This window comes from Octodon degus, unplaced genomic scaffold (assembly GCF_000260255.1).
Source record: "Octodon degus isolate 3935 unplaced genomic scaffold, OctDeg1.0 scaffold00034, whole genome shotgun sequence".
Lineage (NCBI taxonomy): Eukaryota > Metazoa > Chordata > Mammalia > Rodentia > Octodontidae > Octodon > Octodon degus.
Genome location: NW_004524610.1, coordinates 5,129,531 through 5,148,657, shown reverse-complemented (window position 1 = coordinate 5,148,657; position 19,127 = coordinate 5,129,531). Strand labels below are relative to the sequence as shown.

General features: G+C 41.3%; 1 protein-coding gene across 4 annotated transcripts in view; it reads right to left on the bottom strand.

Moving 5' to 3' along the window:
* Hsf2 (heat shock transcription factor 2) overlaps nucleotides 1-19,127 on the bottom strand; it is a 33,482-nt gene that overhangs the window by 13,396 nt on the left and 959 nt on the right. For all 4 annotated transcript variants that reach the window (XM_023714229.1, XM_023714230.1, XM_004630235.1 and 1 more), the window contains exons 2-6: nucleotides 7,015-7,123; nucleotides 6,748-6,875; nucleotides 5,922-6,046; nucleotides 4,014-4,089; nucleotides 742-803 (exon numbers count right to left, since the gene is read on the bottom strand). In XM_023714229.1, the coding sequence (XP_023569997.1) occupies nucleotides 742-803; nucleotides 4,014-4,089; nucleotides 5,922-6,046; nucleotides 6,748-6,875; nucleotides 7,015-7,123 (500 nt within the window). The remainder of the gene's footprint in view (nucleotides 1-741; nucleotides 804-4,013; nucleotides 4,090-5,921; nucleotides 6,047-6,747; nucleotides 6,876-7,014; nucleotides 7,124-19,127) is intronic.

Here is a 19,127-nt window from a genome sequence, read left to right as displayed (position 1 = left end):
TTAAGAGAAAAAATAAAATCTGATTTTTGTAACACATGGTCTCTTTTCAGAGTCTCCCTCACATGGGCCCTCATGCTCCTTTACACTGCTAATGTAAACAAAAACTCGATTCTTTATGAACTAACTGTTTAGTGAACTGTATGTCTGCCTATCAAGTGGCCACTTATGCTGTTCTTACCTCTCAAACACATCAGAGGCTGACAGTAGAAAGAGGTACAGGTTGAGCATCCCTAGCGCCCCCCGCCAAAAAAAAATCCAAAATGCTTCAAAATCAGAAACTTTCTGCGCACCAACAGGATCCCATGAAGGAAAAGCTCCACAAGTGACCTCATGGGACGGGCCAGGCAAATTCGGGCACATGACAGTGTCGATGCTCTGAGCACCTTTAGGCATGTTTGGTATGTATTATTTCATGCATAAAATATTAAAAACATTGCATATTATCTTTAGGTGACATGCAGTGTATGAAACACATTTCTCACTCAACTTACAGCCCATCCCAAAGACACCTCATAGTTGTAAATATCCCCAAATGTACAAACATCTGAAGTCACTTCTGATCTCAAATATACTAGTAAGGAACACTCCACCTGCAAGACCACTCTGAGGATGCAAGTATAACTTAACAAGAAAGGCCCATTCTTTTAGTATATCAGAAATATATATAGCACTGCAGGCCATTTGTAGCTAAATACTAAAACATCCACGCACATGTCAAAACATTTTATCATAAAGACTTACCTTTTCCGTTTTAAACTCACAAGTTGGTTGTTCTGAACCAATGTAACAATAAATTGGACAATCTGAAAAGAAAATGAAAATAAAAATTCTCCCCCCAATCTCATTCCTTATATCCAGAAGTCCTATAGAGCAAGCCTGACAACATACGCCCTCTACTCCAAGTCACAGAATTTCCCATGTGCTTATACTGGAAATCTGAATACCTCTCACAACTGGGCACCGCTCGCATTAGCTTCCACAGAGCTGCTTTGACGACAGTACCCAACTTTTTTTATATTAATTTTATTGAGAAAGAAGTAGCAATGAGACAGTTTCAGAACAGGCTAGCAGGACAGTTACAATACTTAATATATTGCATGTTGTCTTTGTAGTATTCATAGCACAAGATGCAGACATATCTTGTCTGAACACTATCATTTCAAAACTTTCTTTTCATTGAACTAAGAGAAAGTAGCTATATACCTATGCTATCTTGTATATACAGATACACATTTTTTTTTTCACTACAAAATGGACCTTCATTCATATCCCCCTTTCCTGTTTACTTTTGTGAGAGATGGGTATTCCACTGCCATTTCTATACTGTAGGTACATGAACTCAGCAAAGTAACCCAACACAGTCCAGTAGTCCATAACAGTACTGGGTTATCCGCATGACTGGCAATGTCAGCAGCTGCTGACTTGAGACTGTACCAAACTTGACTAGCCACAAGTCCCAACTTTTTATTTAAAAGTTTCAAGATGACTGCATTAAAATGCAAAATAAAAGTTGTTTGATAGGTAACATTACACTAAATAATACAATTACAGGCAAAAGGAATGGCCAATTTTCTCAAAATAGATCATATGCCTTTAAGGTACAAAACATTTTCTGCCTGATGCTGCAAAGATTACTACTGAGATGTGTCTGTCAAAAATGCTTCTGATTTACAATCAAGAACAACGACTAAATCCTGAACACCTGTTTAAATTTAGAGGGAAAGCACCTGGACAATGTGAACAAGCCTTCATATTTTATAGCACTTTTCTTAAAGTGTGGCCTGCAGCCTGGCAATACTGGCCTAGGGACTCAGCATACACAAAAATCTCCAGAAATTCCGGAAGTAATTGGAGTTCAGAGCAGCTGAGGCTTAGTGAGCCCTCCAGGTGACAATACCGTGCAAGAATTGCTGGTACAGGGCACAGCTAAGTTGGTTATTATAAATCCTCATGTGCTAAAAGTGTTGAGACCATAAGGTAAAAGACAAGTGAAGGACAAAGGCTGAAAGTGAGTGGGGGACTAACGAGGCTGCGGAAGACTGGCTTGAAATTCCCACATAGTCTCAAGATTAAAAGAGCATTATCAGTTAGCACATTCCTCTCCAAAGAGGCTTGCTTACTAAACTGTCTGCCGCTCTAGTCAATATCAAATATTCAAAGGACAAAAATGCAAAAAGTACAACAAAGCCCCTAAACTATTGAAAAGAAAATGCAGAGAGGTGATGAACATACAACATTAAAGCAGTTATGGGTTGTGTCTAGTTGGCACCCCCTACCTCAAGCCTCATGCAGTCGTGGGGCAGACTTCCAGTTTGTGGTTTGTGAATAATTTATGATTGGCCGCCAGGATTATGTGTGTGAGTGCAACACCTGCCTGGGGCAGATAGCGGGAATGCAAATAAGGAAGGGAGAGGCTGCCCTCTGCCGCTGCTCCTCCATTTTTCTCTTGCTGCTTTCTCTGTTTTCCACCACCATGAACTGTGGTCCTCTGCCATGTGCCACTGTCTTAGAGCCAGCCCACTATGGACTAAAACCTCCACTAATTGTGCACTAACTAAACCTTTGCTTCCTTATTCCGGGTGTTAGGTACTTTGTCTCAGCAATGACAGAAACGTAATCATGACAACTAACAGTTCAACTTCAACCTTTTAACACTTGTGTCGTAGGAAAATTTTAGAAATGCCAGTGGTTAGATTTATGAGAACATGAATCACTGCCTAAATTTATTCTTCACCTCAACTTTCTCTGCACACACTGGTATTACATTGTGCAATTTTCTTTCTTTTTTTTTTGAAAGGACTACATTTATAGCACATAGCTTCTCTACCTGAAGAGTTAACTGGTCTCACACGTATCACTCTCACTGAATCCAAGGGCAAACTTTAAAAAATTACTTGTTCTCAACAAGCATTATGTAACTCTACTCACCAAAACAGTTCAAAAGCAAAATTGACTATACATTATCTTCTATGAAAACTTGAAATGTAATACAACTATTTTACCAACTACCTTCGTTTTTAGGAAAAAGATCTACATATTGCAGAATACTGTAAATTAACATTTGACCAAAACATTATGTTCTCAAATAGTAACTAACAGAATTCTTCTATAAAGTAGAACAGATTAAAATGGGTGCGGAATTTTAGATCCAATGTGCTGAATCAGATTAGTCATTCCAGACACCTGCAGAGGTTGTCAGAACACACACTTCATGAACTAATGCCACATAAGGGTACACACAATATATACGCAAACATGGACCAGTAAGAGGAAGCTCAAAACAGTCCACGGTCTTCTGTAAACGGCACTGAACTCTGCTACCTCCAGGCCTCATCTGCACGCTGATGCTAAGAAACCACCTGTACTGCTGACTGGGAGCCCAGGGTGCAACTGCTGCCCACCTGAAGCCCCCATCCTCCCCTCCGGAGAACCTGCTGCTCGCTGTCCCATTTACTCACTGGAAATCATAGTTGCTGTGCAGACCTTTGCTAAGCAAGGCAGATGGCCAGTGAGGACAGCCTCTCAACACCGCCTGCGAGCCGGGGGCCAGCCCCACTTGTCTTCAGCACAGCTGCACCCCAGCACATGCTAACCGTGCCACCTACTCACACTGCACTCTCCACCTGCAGTCTGCTCAAAGGACATGACTATTAACTGTGCCTAGTGCTGAAAATACAGCTAAAAACAAAACACAGAAAGCCTGTTCTATAATTTTAAAAAATCAGCTAAGAAGCTGGTAGTGGATGAAGCCTCTAAGACTTAAGTACCTCAAAAGACCACTTTCCACTGTAAGAACTAAGATGTTATCTAGAAGTATGGTATGACCATCTTTAGCAAAATGTTTTCGTTATTGCTAAAAGGGATACAAAACAGTGGCCTAAGATGGTTAGATTTGGTAATTTTAGCTCTGTGTATACAAAACTAAGCTAAATTACTGACTACCCAGTAGATTTCTGGTTCAAACAGTACTCATTCAACAATGCAGGTTTCAGTAACTGCAAAGAGCTTCTTACCTTTCGAATGACCTGCTGCTGCTGCGCATGCTTTGCTCTTAATTCTGACACCTCCTTCCAAAGGGACTCATTCTCACTGCGATTTATGAAAGACAAAACCAACAAAAATCTAATCGGAGAGCCAAGCCTGATTACTTTTAATAATAACAATGTTATTGTTGTTATTATTGTTCGCTTCTACTGCCCCTTTCTAGGAGACTAGGAAACAGCTCTGATTACAGAGGAACAGCACCTAACTCACTATGTTTCAGAATCTCTCCTTAACTGCACCTTCCACCCAGGGCAACACATGCAAAGCTTCAGACACACACCTACATTCACACAGTGCGAGGCAAGCCATTCCTTTTAAAGGTCAAAGGTCTGTTTCACTACATGTTTGAGAATAAGCTAACCCTCACAGTATGGTTACTAACTCAGATCTGACCCTGCGCCTCACTTTAGGGAAGGAAGGCAAGAGAAGCTTCTGCACGTGCTGGTGGAAGCATGGTCCAGGTCTTAACGTTTTATGTGTGCTACTTATTTAAACTTCACCATAAGCTGCCAAGAAAGGAAGCACTGTATTTTGAGTGAGGATCCTGGAGTGCAGAAAACTGAGAGAAAAAGCTCAGTATTACACAGATAATTCCCTCACTATTGAAGAAAACTAAATTATACATCAGACTCTAAAACTTCTGTAAGAGCTGGCTCAAACCCAAGCATATACAACCCACTACGAGACACTTTATTTAGAAACATAAGATATATAGATATATGCAATGATACAGCAAACTAGCAACCTGCCAATATTAACAGTTTCTTTTGCTTCATCTGTTACTGGAACTTCAATTAAATATTAACTATAAGCAGAGCTGATATGCTTAAGTGTGAAAGATATCCAGCTATCAGAAATTTTAACTTTTAGTATTTTGAAAACCTTCACAAAAGCCACCATCCTTAAGTGAGACTATCCGAAAAATGACTGGATTTATATACACAGGTGAAAATTTTGCTAGCGCTTAATAACTGCTATAATTTTTGGACTTATATTTAAAGATGGGTTATCTGCTTATAAGCATAGGACATAAAATCTGAAAGGCTAATTTGAGATCCATTTCCTGAAGAGGTAAACTAAGATGCAAACAACTGGATCCAGGGAAAGCTTGCAGACAAAAAGAAAACTGCATTTATACAAAATATGAAACAATGGAAAGCATGATGCCTATTGCAGAAAAGATTCAAATTCCAGGGTTACTCCTGAGGATACTGACTCAGGAATATCTATGTCCCACACTGAAAATGGGAGAAAGAATACACGAACATGCCATCCTCAAGCCCCTGTCAATTCTTGAGGGAAAGTATCAGCTACCTACTATGAAGAATAAAATACAAGGTATTACTATGGCAAGTTAGGAAAATGCTACCACCTAAAGTAGTAAAACCAAATAAAGCAACTTTCTGAAGATGAAAGGCCACCTTCCCAGGCCCAAGTGAAGTATTAAAGTAGGGCAACCCTCTTGTGTCCTTCCTTTGCTATTTCTCGTGTCCTACTTTTTCCTAAGAGGTAGGTCACACAGAGGAATTTTATGAAACAGCCACAAAAGAGAGGTTGGGCAATGTGTAGGGTATTTTTATGTGTGCCCTCATTTGTGTGAAAGTTCATCTATGTAGAACTGTAGCCCTTACACTAACATAAAGATTTGGTACTGTTCTATCAGTAAACTCACGTATCAAGTTATTCTGATGTACTCATTACTGTATGTTCTTCTGATCAATTAACACATATAATTAGGATAAAGTCTATGGCCACTGATCAAAAGGGAACCAACACTTGCAGGAAAACGACCTTTGATTTGGCTTCAACAGTGACTACTTAAAATACCATACAACCTTCAACCCCCAATATACACTTTATATTTGAAAATACCTTACCTTTTTAATTCTGAAAGCCTGGACTCAATAGTTTCTTGTTTTATCTGAACCTTCTGAGCACTATTCATAATTTTTGTTAAATCCTCCTGACGAATTTTATTATCTTCTGGTTTTGAAGATGAAACCTTCCAAAGAGCAAATGTAGAAAATCAAGCATACACTGAACACCCACAATCACAGTTCAAACCTATTCTACTAAAAGGTTTTCGCAGCTTATTTAGAAGTAAGATCTGGTTCCAAAAAGCCCATGACAAAATTCTAGAGAAAATCTCTTCACAACTCAACAGGAGTGGAAACAAGGAATCATCACTCTGAAAGGAAAGTTCTCAACAGCAGGAACGTCACAGGGTCCTTTTCATTTCTCCGTTCTGCCAAACTTCCCATAATTCCCCCAAGTTTCATTAACTCATTCCACATTTAATTTAATGTACCACACGGTACCATTCATTAAAAATGTAATACAGCACACCCACTCCACACGAGGTACTCATTCTGGGCATGCAGCATGGAACAGGGATCTACACAGGAAAAGTTGTCCATAAGCTGCTATTCCAGCAAAAGCTTACTTTTCAGTTGACTCAGGATGATCCATCCAATTACAAAAAAGCTCTTCTCTCCGTCCCAACGCTGTGAGCCCTCTAGACATGAAGTAGAGTCTGGGCACAGCTGAGCATGAGGTAGGGACAGGGACTTGGGCAGGGGCTGGCAACACTTCAAGCTTTCCGAGTCTACATTCCAGTAAGAACACCTGGGCATTTCTGTACAGTCTTAATTTCAACAACTGGTGTATTGATATTCTAGATCATTTACGTTAACGGCAGCTCACCTTCCTTTTAATGTTCTCAAGCAAGTCATCCTGGCCTTGTCTGAAGTACGGGTGCTGAAATTCAACAGGACCATCTCTTTCCTGCTTTACAATTCCAGAGTCAATGTGCACTACTTTACGGAAACCATCTGGAAGAGATTCAAATTTCACAGACTAAAGTGAGACAAAAATTAAACATGAAGGATCATGCTACAAATGTTTCCCTCTATCATCCAAATGAAAAAAGGCTTCGTCAAGCACCACAAGTAAGTGGCTACCCATACTCACACATGTTCAGCTGCCTCACAAAGCTTGCCATGTTATTGTGCTTGAAGTATTTGGGAAGAATTTCTTTTGCAAATCTTTGTTCATCCAAGACCAAAAAACTCTGACCATTCTGAAGAGAAATCAGAAAAGGTCAGTCAGTTGAGGTCCTCTGATGTACAGTCAGACAGTTCAAATCATGCAGTCTTGTTGATAGCTTCACACAACTCTACTCCCCACAGTAGCAATAAAACCAAACCACAATGGTGCCAAGTGGCGATGAAGTTTCCTGATGTCAACCCCTAACCAAGAGAAACATCATGTTCTGTAGTATTAAATAAGAAAAAAAGAGGGAGTACTTAGCACTCAGGAGGCTGAGGCAGGAGATTTGTTGCCAGTTCCAAACCAGCCAGGGTTACACAACAGAAGTCTTACCTTGGAAACCGCACACAAATCAGACTAAAGGGATCCCGAATAGACCCAGAGCACAGGCCCAGCGTGTGAGTGAGATGACCCAGGGCCTGCGGATCCTGCATAGACCCAGAGTGTAAACCCGACATGTGAGTGAGAGGACCCAGGGCCACCAAATCCCGGACAGACCCAGAGCACAGGCCCGGTGTATGAGTGAGACCACCTGGGGCCCACTGAATTCTCATTCGACCCAGAGTGCAGGCCCAGTGTGAAACCCTTCAGCAGAACTCCCTGCAAAGAGGCTGGAGGCAAGACTCACCCAGCTGATTCAGGAGCAGAAAATCTTGCCAGAGAGACACAAAGGGTTCAACTCCAAAGGCTGCAGCAGAAAGAAGTGGAGCAGAGCAGCCAGACCCCAGCCAGATCCAAGCAACACCCACCTGGAGGAATCTGAACTTTGTAGATCCGGACCTGGTGCTAAGGTAATAACTCTATCTAAGCTCTACATCAAAGGTCAGAGGACAGTGGTATATACAAAATGACAAAGAGAAGGAACAAAATGCAGTCTCAGGCCCCAAGTCCACCCAGTACAAATGCAGAAGACACTAGCATAGAGGAAAGTGGAAATCACACAACTGATATCTCTGAAATAATAGCGTAGGCAGTAAAGAAACAACTGCACAAAGGTATACAAGAAATCAGATGAGAAATAATTTCTGAACTAAGAAATGTAGTGATAACTATAATCAAAGAAGTACTAAGTGCTTCTAAAGAATATATTGATAAAAAATAGAGCAGAATATAAAAATGATGGAACCCCTGAATAAGCAATTCAGGAAAGAAATAGAATGTATGAAAACAGATTCAAAGTGATATACAGGAAATTAATACCTCAATCATAAGCTGGCAAAACCACTTGAAAGTGAAAATAGACTTTCTGACCTTAAAGACACCATTGCAGCTAGTGAAAAAGAAAAGATCTCTTAAAAACAACTAGGATGCAGGAAAAAATAATTCAATACCTGCAAAACGATGCAAAGATGAACAATGTGAGACTAACAGGCATCAATGAGAAGGAAGGAGTCAATACAAATGACATAAAAAGAATATGGGCAGAAGTAATAGCAGAAAACTTCCCAAATATGGGACAACAATCTGACATTCCTGTAACCGAAGCATATAGAACTCCAAATAACATCGACCCAATGAAAACCACACCCAGACATATAATAATCAAGATCCTAGAAATTCAGCATAGGAACAGTATACTAAAAGCCGCTAAAGAAACGAAACAGATCACATTTAAAGGAAAACCCATCAGAGTAATGGCAGACTTTTCTTCACAAACTATCAAGTCAAGAAGAGCATGGAGTTAAAGTACTTCAAGTCCCGCAAGAAAACAAATTCCAACCCAGACTGGTATACCCTGCAAAACTCTCTTTCAAGTATAATGGAGAAGTGAAATACTTCCATGACAAAGAACAACTAAAGAATTTCATGATGACAAAGCCAAGGCTACACAGACTACTAAATGATGTTCTAGAGAGGGAGCAAATTGATCACAGCCCCATGAATGAGAAGAACCCACCAAATAGTGCAAACAATTAAAACACAGGAGAATAAGAGGTATATAATAGTAGTCTTTCAGTTATTCTTTTGTGTTCAGCAGCAAAATATATCCATCAGCACATTCTACAAGGACATCTCTTCCACCCTATGGATCATGATCCCACCTGAGTCTACAGGGGGATTTCAAAGAAATAGCTGTAGCTCAGTTCCACAAGTGACGCCTAGCCACGAGTAACTGTCACAGTCATTATGCATGTCTACAACACATTAGAACTTTGTGCAATATCCTATCCTCAAACTGTTAGAAGTGCTGGTCATTTACCTGCCATTCCAGTATTTATCTTATGTTTTACTCTTAGTACTTCTTTGCTAGCATGAAAACTTTCTCTTAGTTCAACTGTTTTGAAACATTTAATTTTTAATTAATTAGTATTTAATTTTCTGAATATTGCTTAATCTTAATTTCTGTTCTAAGATTTATACTATATCTTTTACTTACAATTTATTTAAAAGACATTGTATATCTTCTCCTAGTATTAGGAACTTTAAAAAGTATATTTCCATTTTCTGTTGACTTTATACTACTTCTTCCCTGTCTTTTATACACACATACACACACATATATATGAAAAAAAAATATGTGTATAATCCAACATAAGATTGGTACTGTTTGATAGAAATCTTCAATGACCTTTAAATAAGGGTTCATCTAATATATTTTATATAGTCCTGCATAACTATCATATTGAGAGCTCTCTATTGTTTATCCAAGACCATACTGCAACTTCTCTTGCCTTTTGAATTATGCTCTTTGTTATTTCCTATATGCTACTTCTGGAGGTATTAAAATATTTCCAGTTTGTTTAACTAGAAATCTTACTTTTAGTTTTCAAAGGTATGTTTACTAAGTATAAAATTCAAAGATCTTTTCTTTCAGTTCTTTAATTAGTCTAGTTTCTTACACATTTGGTCCTTTTTTTTCTTGCTATTTAATTTTGTTCTTCCATAGCTAATATTTTTTATGTATATGCTTTAATGATTTTTTTCTTTACAATAAGTTTTGGACTATTTCATTTTTGTGTATCTTGGTATGATTTTATTTAAATCTCTTGTGCAAAAGGTTCATTTTTCTTGGAAATGTGGTATTAGAAGTTGAACTAAATTCAGAAATTTTAAATCTTTAAATATCTATTGCCTACTCCTTTCTACTTTGAGAATTCTAATTATATGAATATAAGTTTCTTGGTTTTGACACAGTGAACTATTATGACTGATATGTAAATTCTTCATTTTTATTTTGGACAATTTTTATTGTTATATTCATTTATGTTTGTAAATAATTTATTTTCAATTTGCAATCTATTAAAAAAATAAAAAATAAAAATATTTACAAAAGGAAAAAAAGTCAAGACTAAAAAGAAAATAAAATGGAAGCTTACTACCAAAAATACTATAAAGGGCTGGGGAGACAGCTCAGCAGTCAAAGTGTCTGCCTGACAAGCACAAGGACCCAGGTTTGATCCTTGGTACTACATGCTGTGCTTGTCCCAGAAAGCCGTGCTGGTCCCTGATTCCAGGCGTGATAGCACACGCTGGTAATCCCAATGCTGGGGAGGCTGAAATGGGAAGATCACTACAAGCTTGAGCCGCATAGTGAGACTCTTATCAAATACATAAATAAAAATATTGTAGAGGCTGCAGAGATAGCTCAATGGCACAAGCACCTACCTGGCAAGGGCAAGGTCTTGAGTTTGATCCCTGCCACCAAAGGGGGAGGGGGCTCAAAACAGCATGGTAACGCAGACACACAGATTAACAGGAAAAAGCATAGCCCAGAACTAAAGCCAGGTCAGAGTTTTTACTGAGAGTGACATAATGACTATCCATGGGGAAAAGCAGTCTCTTCAACAGACAGTGCTGAGAAAACAAGATATTCACATGCAAAAAAATAAAGTTGGGTGTGTGCATGACACCACTTATAAGGACTAACTCAAAAGGATCACAGAGCTAAATAAGTGCTAAGATGATAAAAATTTTAGAGAAAAACCTCCAGAACACTGGATTTTGGCACTGATTTCTTGGACATGACACCAAACCATAGGCAATGAAAGCAAAAAGCGGACATACAGGACATCACATTTTAAAACTTGGGACAAAGTACACTAGGAAATGTGAAAAGGAAACCCATAGAAAAGGATAAGAGATTTATAAATTGCCATCTGCTATAAGAACTATAATTCAAAAACAAAACAAAAAACCCTATTCAAAATACAAATATTAGGGCTGGGGACATAGCTCAGTGGCATAAGCACCTGCCTGGCAAATGCAAGGTCCCAAGTTCAATGCGTGCGCATGCGCGCACACACACACACACACACACACACCCCATTAAAATGCAAAATAAAAGACAGATGTAGAGATGGGGGACAGGTGGGTGGGCTAGGAAGGAGAAGAATTAAGATATGACATGGTATGTACCAAATAACCAAGATGAATGTAGTCATTATGTATCACAAACATTCTAATTAAAAGTTAATCATACCAAGCCACAAAAAAAGGCAAATTAATTCCAGTACCATGGAAGGCTAAGGCAGGAAGAATGCAAGTTTTGAGTCTAGCCTGGGCAACTTAGTGATTTAGACCTTGTAGCTCAATATGAAGGGACTAGATTCAATCCCCACTACCATCAAGAGAAGTAAAAGAAATATGAAAAGAAGAAAAGATCTGAATAAGACATTTCACCAAAAGTAAGACAATTATCCAATAAGATGAAAAGACACCCAACCTCACTCACCCTCACTAAGCATTAGGGCAGTGAAAATCAAATCCACGACAGTTTACTTCACAGGCATGATTAGGATGGCTGGCTATCGGCACCAAAGTGGGAAGTAACTGTTGGTGAAATGTGGGCAGTGACTTGCTGGCAAGACACACAACACTGTGGTGGTTCCTCAGAAGTAAACAAGAGCTGGAAGTAATGGTGCACCAAGAATAATTGTGAGTCTGAGACCAGCTCAAGGCCAGCCTGAACTGAATGTTGAGACCTGTCCCAAATCCGTGGGGGGGAGAGAGGAGGAGGAGGGGGAGAGGGAGAGGAGGGAGGGACAGAGAGAGAGAGGGGGAAGAGACGGGTAGAGAAAGAGAGAGAGAAGAGACAGATTATATGATTCAGCAATTCCCCTTCCAGATACATGGTTTTTCTTTCGGTTTGGTTTTTTGAGACAGGTCTTGCCCTGCAGTCTAGGCCAGCCATGAACTATTAGCCCAGGCTGGCCTCAAACTTGTGACAATCCTCCTACCTAAGCCTCCAGAGTGATGAGATGACAGGTATGTACTCCCACACCCACATTGTGTGTGTAACTGTGACTTTTTTAAAAACTTTGTATCCCCTGTTCGCAGTAACATTATTCACAACAGCTAAAAGGGGGAATCAATCCCAAGGCCCATCAAGCGAAGAATACAATGTATCGTAAACGTAAAGTGGAATATTATCTAGCCTTAAGAAGGAAAAAAAAAATTACGGCATGATACAATGCCAATGAGATTCAGTCACAAAAGGATCAGCACATGATTCCATCTGCAAACTATCCAAAGAAGCTGATTTTCTCCGGGCAGAAGGGAGGAGAGCTGATTACAGAGTCGATTGCGACAGGCTCTGGCAGGTAGTACCCCATCCCTTATCCTGTCCAGTTTCGGTCTGAAGAGAGGAAAAACTCCTGCAGATGATGGTGGTGAAGGTTGCACAACACCACAAAGCACTAACATCAATGAACTGCACACTTACAGGTGCCCCAAGGGGTTACTTTTCTTATGCACATCTTAGTACAATTAAAACAAAGAAAAAACAAAAAACAAAAGAACACCACAGAAGTGGCCAAATGCACACCTGGAAAGTGGGGAGTGATCAAATCAGTAGCAGTACCTGGTAAGCAAATGATGGGAAACCAGGGAACCAGAGCCATCACACCATCCGCAAAAATCAACTCCACATGGCTCAAGATGTAGAATGCATACTTCTCTTTCAATACAAAAAAAGTAAGTTACCTTCTCTCCTTAGGGTACACAACAGAAAACATCTTGAAATTACAGCAGAGTAAATGAAACCAAGAGGTATCATAGAGCAGTAGGTGTCAAAAATAATTGTGAAATCTAAATGTAGGGCCTCCAAGAAAATATCAAAATAGAGGCTATAAGGAAATGTAGTACTATAAAGCTGTTAATAAAGTAGGATGGGAGAGATACCATCACAATCAATTACTAGCTACTCATTTAAAAAAAAAAAAAAACCTAAAAACCCAAACCACATTAAAGACTAGGCAAACTTACAAACTACTCACATTGTAAGACTATGCAATTTTACAAACTAGTCATCAAAAGAAGGTAAAAAGATGTTACAAATTAGAAGAAAATCAACATACAGATCCAAAAAGTGTTATCTATAAGAAATCCCCACATATAATAAAAAAATTAAAAAGTAGGTGAAACAAACATTTCACAGAATAGTAATCAAACATCAAATCTCAGAGATAAACACTTTATGTCCACTAGATTAGCAAAAATTAAGAATGAGTAACAATCCATTGAAGAGCTGGGCCAAAGGAAGATCTGCCTGGCTAACAGGAGGAGTTGGCTGGCGGCTGTCTTGTGGGGAAAACAGCACGGGCTCTCCTGAGGTTCCAATCACACAGCCTACTCTCCAGTCACCACACACAGCCCTCGCAGCTCTGGCTCCTACCACAGGTGCAGGGAAACGGTCATAAAAGCCCTTTACACAGCTGACTTGGTCTTTCCGGAGCCCCTGCCCCCTTTGATTTCCTTCTTGGTTTCTTCCGCCAGCTTTTCCTTGTCTTCCTAACCTCTAAATTCTGAAATACCCATCTTTCAGTTCCTTTCGTCTTCACTTGTCTTCCCAGATGACTTCATTCCGTCCCATGACTGCGGCTTGTGAGCTCCAGACTCCAGCCTGAAGGCTGGTCACAGGCGACATCCCTGGACACTGGACAGCCCATTGGACATCCTCAGGTGCAGGAGTCAGCCGAGTTATCCAGGAAGACTCCTGGTCTCCTTACACTGTGCCAGCTCATCCCTTCTGAAATCAGGTGTGGCCATGCCACAAAATATGCTCCTCTTTTGCAGGCACAATGAACAACCATCAAATATAGGTGGGTATCTTTTGCATCAAAATGCCTGGAACTTTTGTGTTTCAAATGGAGGACTTAAAGAAAAGTTTGGAACAGATGCACAGATTTCATTGATTTGAGAAGCCTTAATTTCAAAAAGGTGTAAAAAGTTTCAGATTTTGAAGATTTTAGACTTTTCAATTAGGTATGTGCAAACAGTAATACTAGTGATCCACTCTACTTTCCAATTTAAAAAGCAGCCAAGCAGTATCCCCAACCAACATTTCTCCTCACTTTTCCTCTCAGTAAGGACCTGACCTGCTGCTAAAGTCACTCTCAGTGACTTTGTTGTCCCTCCTCCAAGCACAGCCAGTTCTACTGCAGCTAGCCTGCTCTCAGCCACCACCACTTCCAACATCACGCTGGAAAACCAGTCATCTTCTAACTGGTTCCCTCCTGTCATTCTGCCACTGCCAGGAGGCCTGCTCCTGCCCCTCTGGGTGCTCTTGCACTACTCTTCTCACAGGCCTTCTGGCTTCCTTGAGGCAGCACAGTGAGTCTTCACATGGCCCTCTGCAGAAAGGCTTTCTCTGGCATCCTTCCAAAAATATCCAAAGTTCGCTCAGTTTACGTGCCAACTGTCAATTCATTGGTCTGAAATTTCATTTACTATCTATTCTGCAAACACGGAGCAGGGTCCTTTAAATACTATCTTTCTTTTTAAAATTGCCTTGACGTTGAACTTTGCTCATGGAGGATCCTGGCAAAAGAAGACAGGAGCAAGGTGTCTACTCAGTCGGTGGGTTCGTTGGTACCCCGTGGGCATGGAGGCTCCTGCAGTGGAAGAGAACCTCCAGCACCCAGGACTTGTAACACCTAAGGGATCAGCAGCAACTGGAGGGGGCGACTCTCCCTATCACCTCTCCCCACCTCAGGAGGTTTCTAAGCTGTGTCCCTACACAACATCTCACCGCCCGCTTTCTAGAGTATCCTAAAGCAGGCAATGGCAGAATTTTGTATGAGAGCCAGATGACACATATTTCAGACTTGCTAACTTTAAAGCCACGAGTACCTCTGCAGCAAGTAGCAGCTGTAGAGTAAGGAATCAGCAGGCACGGCCACGCTCCAGCCTACAGGCCCGGGCTCATCAGCCTCTGCCTGGAGCCGAGAACGGTGCTAAGGTCAAGTGCAGCTCAATGGCTCCTCTGCTGACTGGAAAGACAAGGTCATGCTGTCTCCAACAAGGTCAGGAGCTTTGTCTTGGAGAACTGGGCTCCTCCGTGGACACTATCTCAGTCCTATCAACAGCAGCTGCTCCATCCACCCCTCCCTATATCCTCTGGCTTTCCTTTACTCCAATTCCCGACACCGCAAGTCTATTAAATATTCCATGTTAAAATTGTACAAATTCTGCCTTCTGACCTGAGTACTCATCTCTACCTGGAGTTGGGTTTGTTCACTTTCTTAGGTGTTCCCCAATAGAACCTAAGCTCCAGAAAGACAGGCAGTTTAGTTTTGGTCACTACTGAATGAACACCTGGCACATAGCACACTGGCTGGTCCTAACAGATCAGCCAATATTTATGACTAATTCACTAAAGGAATCTCTGGCAAAGTAGACCAGGTTACATTTTCAGAATTTCGACTCTCAGATTCTACCAAATGAGAAAAAAGTCTCGCTTGTCTCTGTTCGTCCTCACACACCCATCTCAGCAACCTTCTCACGTTGTCTCCACTGTGTCCCTTCCCTTTCTATCCTGGTTAGTCATGAACCGAGTGCAAAACTTTCCCTCACCCCACAAGCCTGAGAGGCTCCAGCAGTGCCACACGCAGCTCTGCCCTCTGCTGCAGCATTACACCAAGGAGAAAAGCACTGAAAGCACTGAGAGAAAAGGGCCCTTCTCTCAAGCCTTATCCATAAATGGTGACAAGCTTCTAAAGAGTGGCACAGCTGCTACTGCCCCAGTAACCTTTCTTTGTGCACTCCTGAAGGAGCACGCTTACAGTGTTATTAGTATTTAATACTTCAGCCTCATTCCTTGGAAACATTTGTCAAAGCAGTAATTTGTGAATTTCTTTAAAAACCAGTTTATAAATGTTCAACTATTTCTTCCAAGTCTTTTCTCTCTTACATATACAAAAGAATCACTGCAAAAATAACCTTTCAGCAGGCCTGCCAAAGTTTAATTCTTCCACACTTGTGGCCATTCTTGTTCTCGTAGGAAAACAAAAATAACGGTAAGGTTGCTGGAATGTTCAACACAGTAACAGAGTACACTGGGTGAAGTCAATCCATGAGCAACTGCTCAAACTCATCCAAACAGAAAAGATGGAGAGAGTCTGCTTTTATTCCTTTTCCCCACTTTCTCATGTTCGCTGCTGAGAGAAAAGAGTAGTTCAGACTAGCACAGGGCACAAAGGTGGAAAAATGGACACGAGGTCATTAGTGGAGAGCACTCAGCCTTCCCAATCCTGAGATCTGAGACAAAAGGAAAAGCACTGAAAACAATGACCTTCCACATCTTTTTTTTTTTTTTTTTTAATTGTGCTTCACTGAGCAAATGTTGATGATAATCAAGTTTCAACAGTAAAAGTTGGTTTTTGCTATGAAGGTAAAAACTTCCATTTAACCTCCACCACTTTTGGTCTCCTGAGTATCAAGTTTCTCCAGTTGCTTCCAAGCTCAACATGTGCCTCGCTTTAGCGCCATGTTACATTTAGAACATGCTGCGGTTGTCTCAAGTGCTATCTTTGTCCTTGATTATGGTGATTACAGTTGACCAGAGCTAAGAATGGCATATACAATCTTTAAGTTGTGGGAAACGTTAAAAAAAAAAAAAAATGCTGGAGAGGAAAGGGAAACTTTTGGGGGGAAGAATATGGGAAAAACCGAAATACAGTATGTTTTCTTTAAAGACACTCTGAACCTAAAGATCTATTATTTTGATTCCATCACATTATTCTTATTACTCAGAATATTACATCTCTCTACCTAAAGGTTAAAATGAAGATACTATTTCAAACTTCTCAATTTTGTCAAGTCACAGGAACCAATTACCTTCCAGCTACAGGAAAAATGCCTCAAACAATGCCTAGTTCCCAAAACATCTGCTTCTTCTACAAGACCTTCATGTATGATTTTCACTCAGATAGTAATGCTAAATTACATCAACCAAAGTTCAGCATGACCACTGAAAGAAACCAGAAACCACCACAAATAGCTACTTTTAAAAGACGAAAGTAAACTGTTTTGGCTTTTCCATCTAACATCACTGTTTAGTTCAAGTTTTACCTCTCAGTGTTAGCACTGCTCTTAGAAAAATCTGTGGGAGAAAAAAGAAACAAGAGGCAGAAGCCGGGGATGTAACTCGTTGGCACAATGCCTGCCCGGCAAGTGTCAGGTCCTGAGTTCAATGCCCCATAAAAAAAAAAAAAAGCGAGGCAGCTGCCCTGCTGCCCACCGGTGTATAAAATCTTCAGTGCCGTTGATGACTTATATTAGAGCTCAGAGATATTTGTTACTTGCTCGCTCACTGCCCATTTTAGTGGGCTGTACACTTATGTATAAGTAATCTAACCTGTCAAGCCTGAAAAACACAAAGCTAAACGGGCTACAAGATCTCTAACCTCCTCTTCAAATACAATTCTCGGGCCTGCGGGATGGCTCAGTGGACTAACCCTGCTCAGGTAAGTGCAGGGACCCCCTGCTGCCCTGACCCGCCCTCAGGCCCGCTGAAAGACTGGGCATGGTGGAGCATGCCTGCAATCCCAGCGCTGAGGGGCTGAAAACCGGAGGATCACTAAGAGTCCAAACTGCGTAGGGAGACCCTGTACCAAATACACACACACACACACCCCAAAAAAAAATTCTCAGTAATTTTCAGATAATTCACTGATTTCTCAAACACCGACTAAACATTTACTGTTTGAAACAGAAACTGGACATTGGATTGCGTGTAGACTGCCCTAACTGGTGCATTCGAAACTAGGTAGTTAAAACAAAAGCTTAGGCTTAATGCAATAAATAGAAGGAACCACCTTATTTAGCTTAGAATTCACAGAATTTATGCATTTATGGGTTTATATGAAACTGCACATTCGGTACCGCTCAAAGAAAATGATACTGACATATCTTGGCTGATCAGACTGCAACAGATGTGCTGCCAACACAGTATCCTTTTGTTAAAACCCATCACGAAAATACTTAGGCTTGATCGCCAGACAGGACAGATAAGAGTGCTCCAACCCAACACACCGAAAATTCAGCTCGGGAGGGAAAGACTGCAGCCCAAGCTGCGCAGGACCAGATCTGGTGAGTAACCGATCGGCTGACCCAGCCCCGGCGACGCTAAATCCTTCGGCTGACGAAAGGTGTGACACATCTGTTTATTTTAAGCTCATGCTAGTGGTTGACTTTCGTGTTTTCACCTTTTAGCATACAACTACAGAGTTCATTAAATGCTTAATGCACACACAAAAACACAAACACGGAGTCCCCAGGAGGTTTTTTTTTTTTCCGGTGTCGGAAATCGAACTCAGGACCTTGAGCTGGTCAGGCAGGCGCTGTACCACTATTTCATTCCCGGCCCCTTGGGGTTTAAAAAGATAAATCAGTTGACGATGACAAGACCGACCACAAAGAAATCTCAGAACGAAGTTTTAAAAATACACAGATGACCCCATTACAGAACAAATAGTGTCACAGTACTCAAAATGTCCCGCACGCAACACCGTGCTCCCTGTAAGACAAAGCCGGTGCGGCTAAACGTTACTGTGACGGGAGAGGACAGGTGCCCCGCAAAACGGGGGCGCCCCCATTCCCGAGGGCAGACGGCGCGGGCTAGGAAGCTCAGCACCGGAGACGCTCGCCTCCCCCACGCGCGCGGCGGCCCGGCGCAGGAGGAAAGCCTGGCCCGCGGGAGCAGGGGGCGCCGGTCACCCCGGCCGCCGTCCACCGGCCGGCGAAACTCGGGCAGCATGCGCGCTGGCGAGGGCGCGCCCGCCTGGAAGTCGATCTCCCAGGACGCGGCGGCGGCG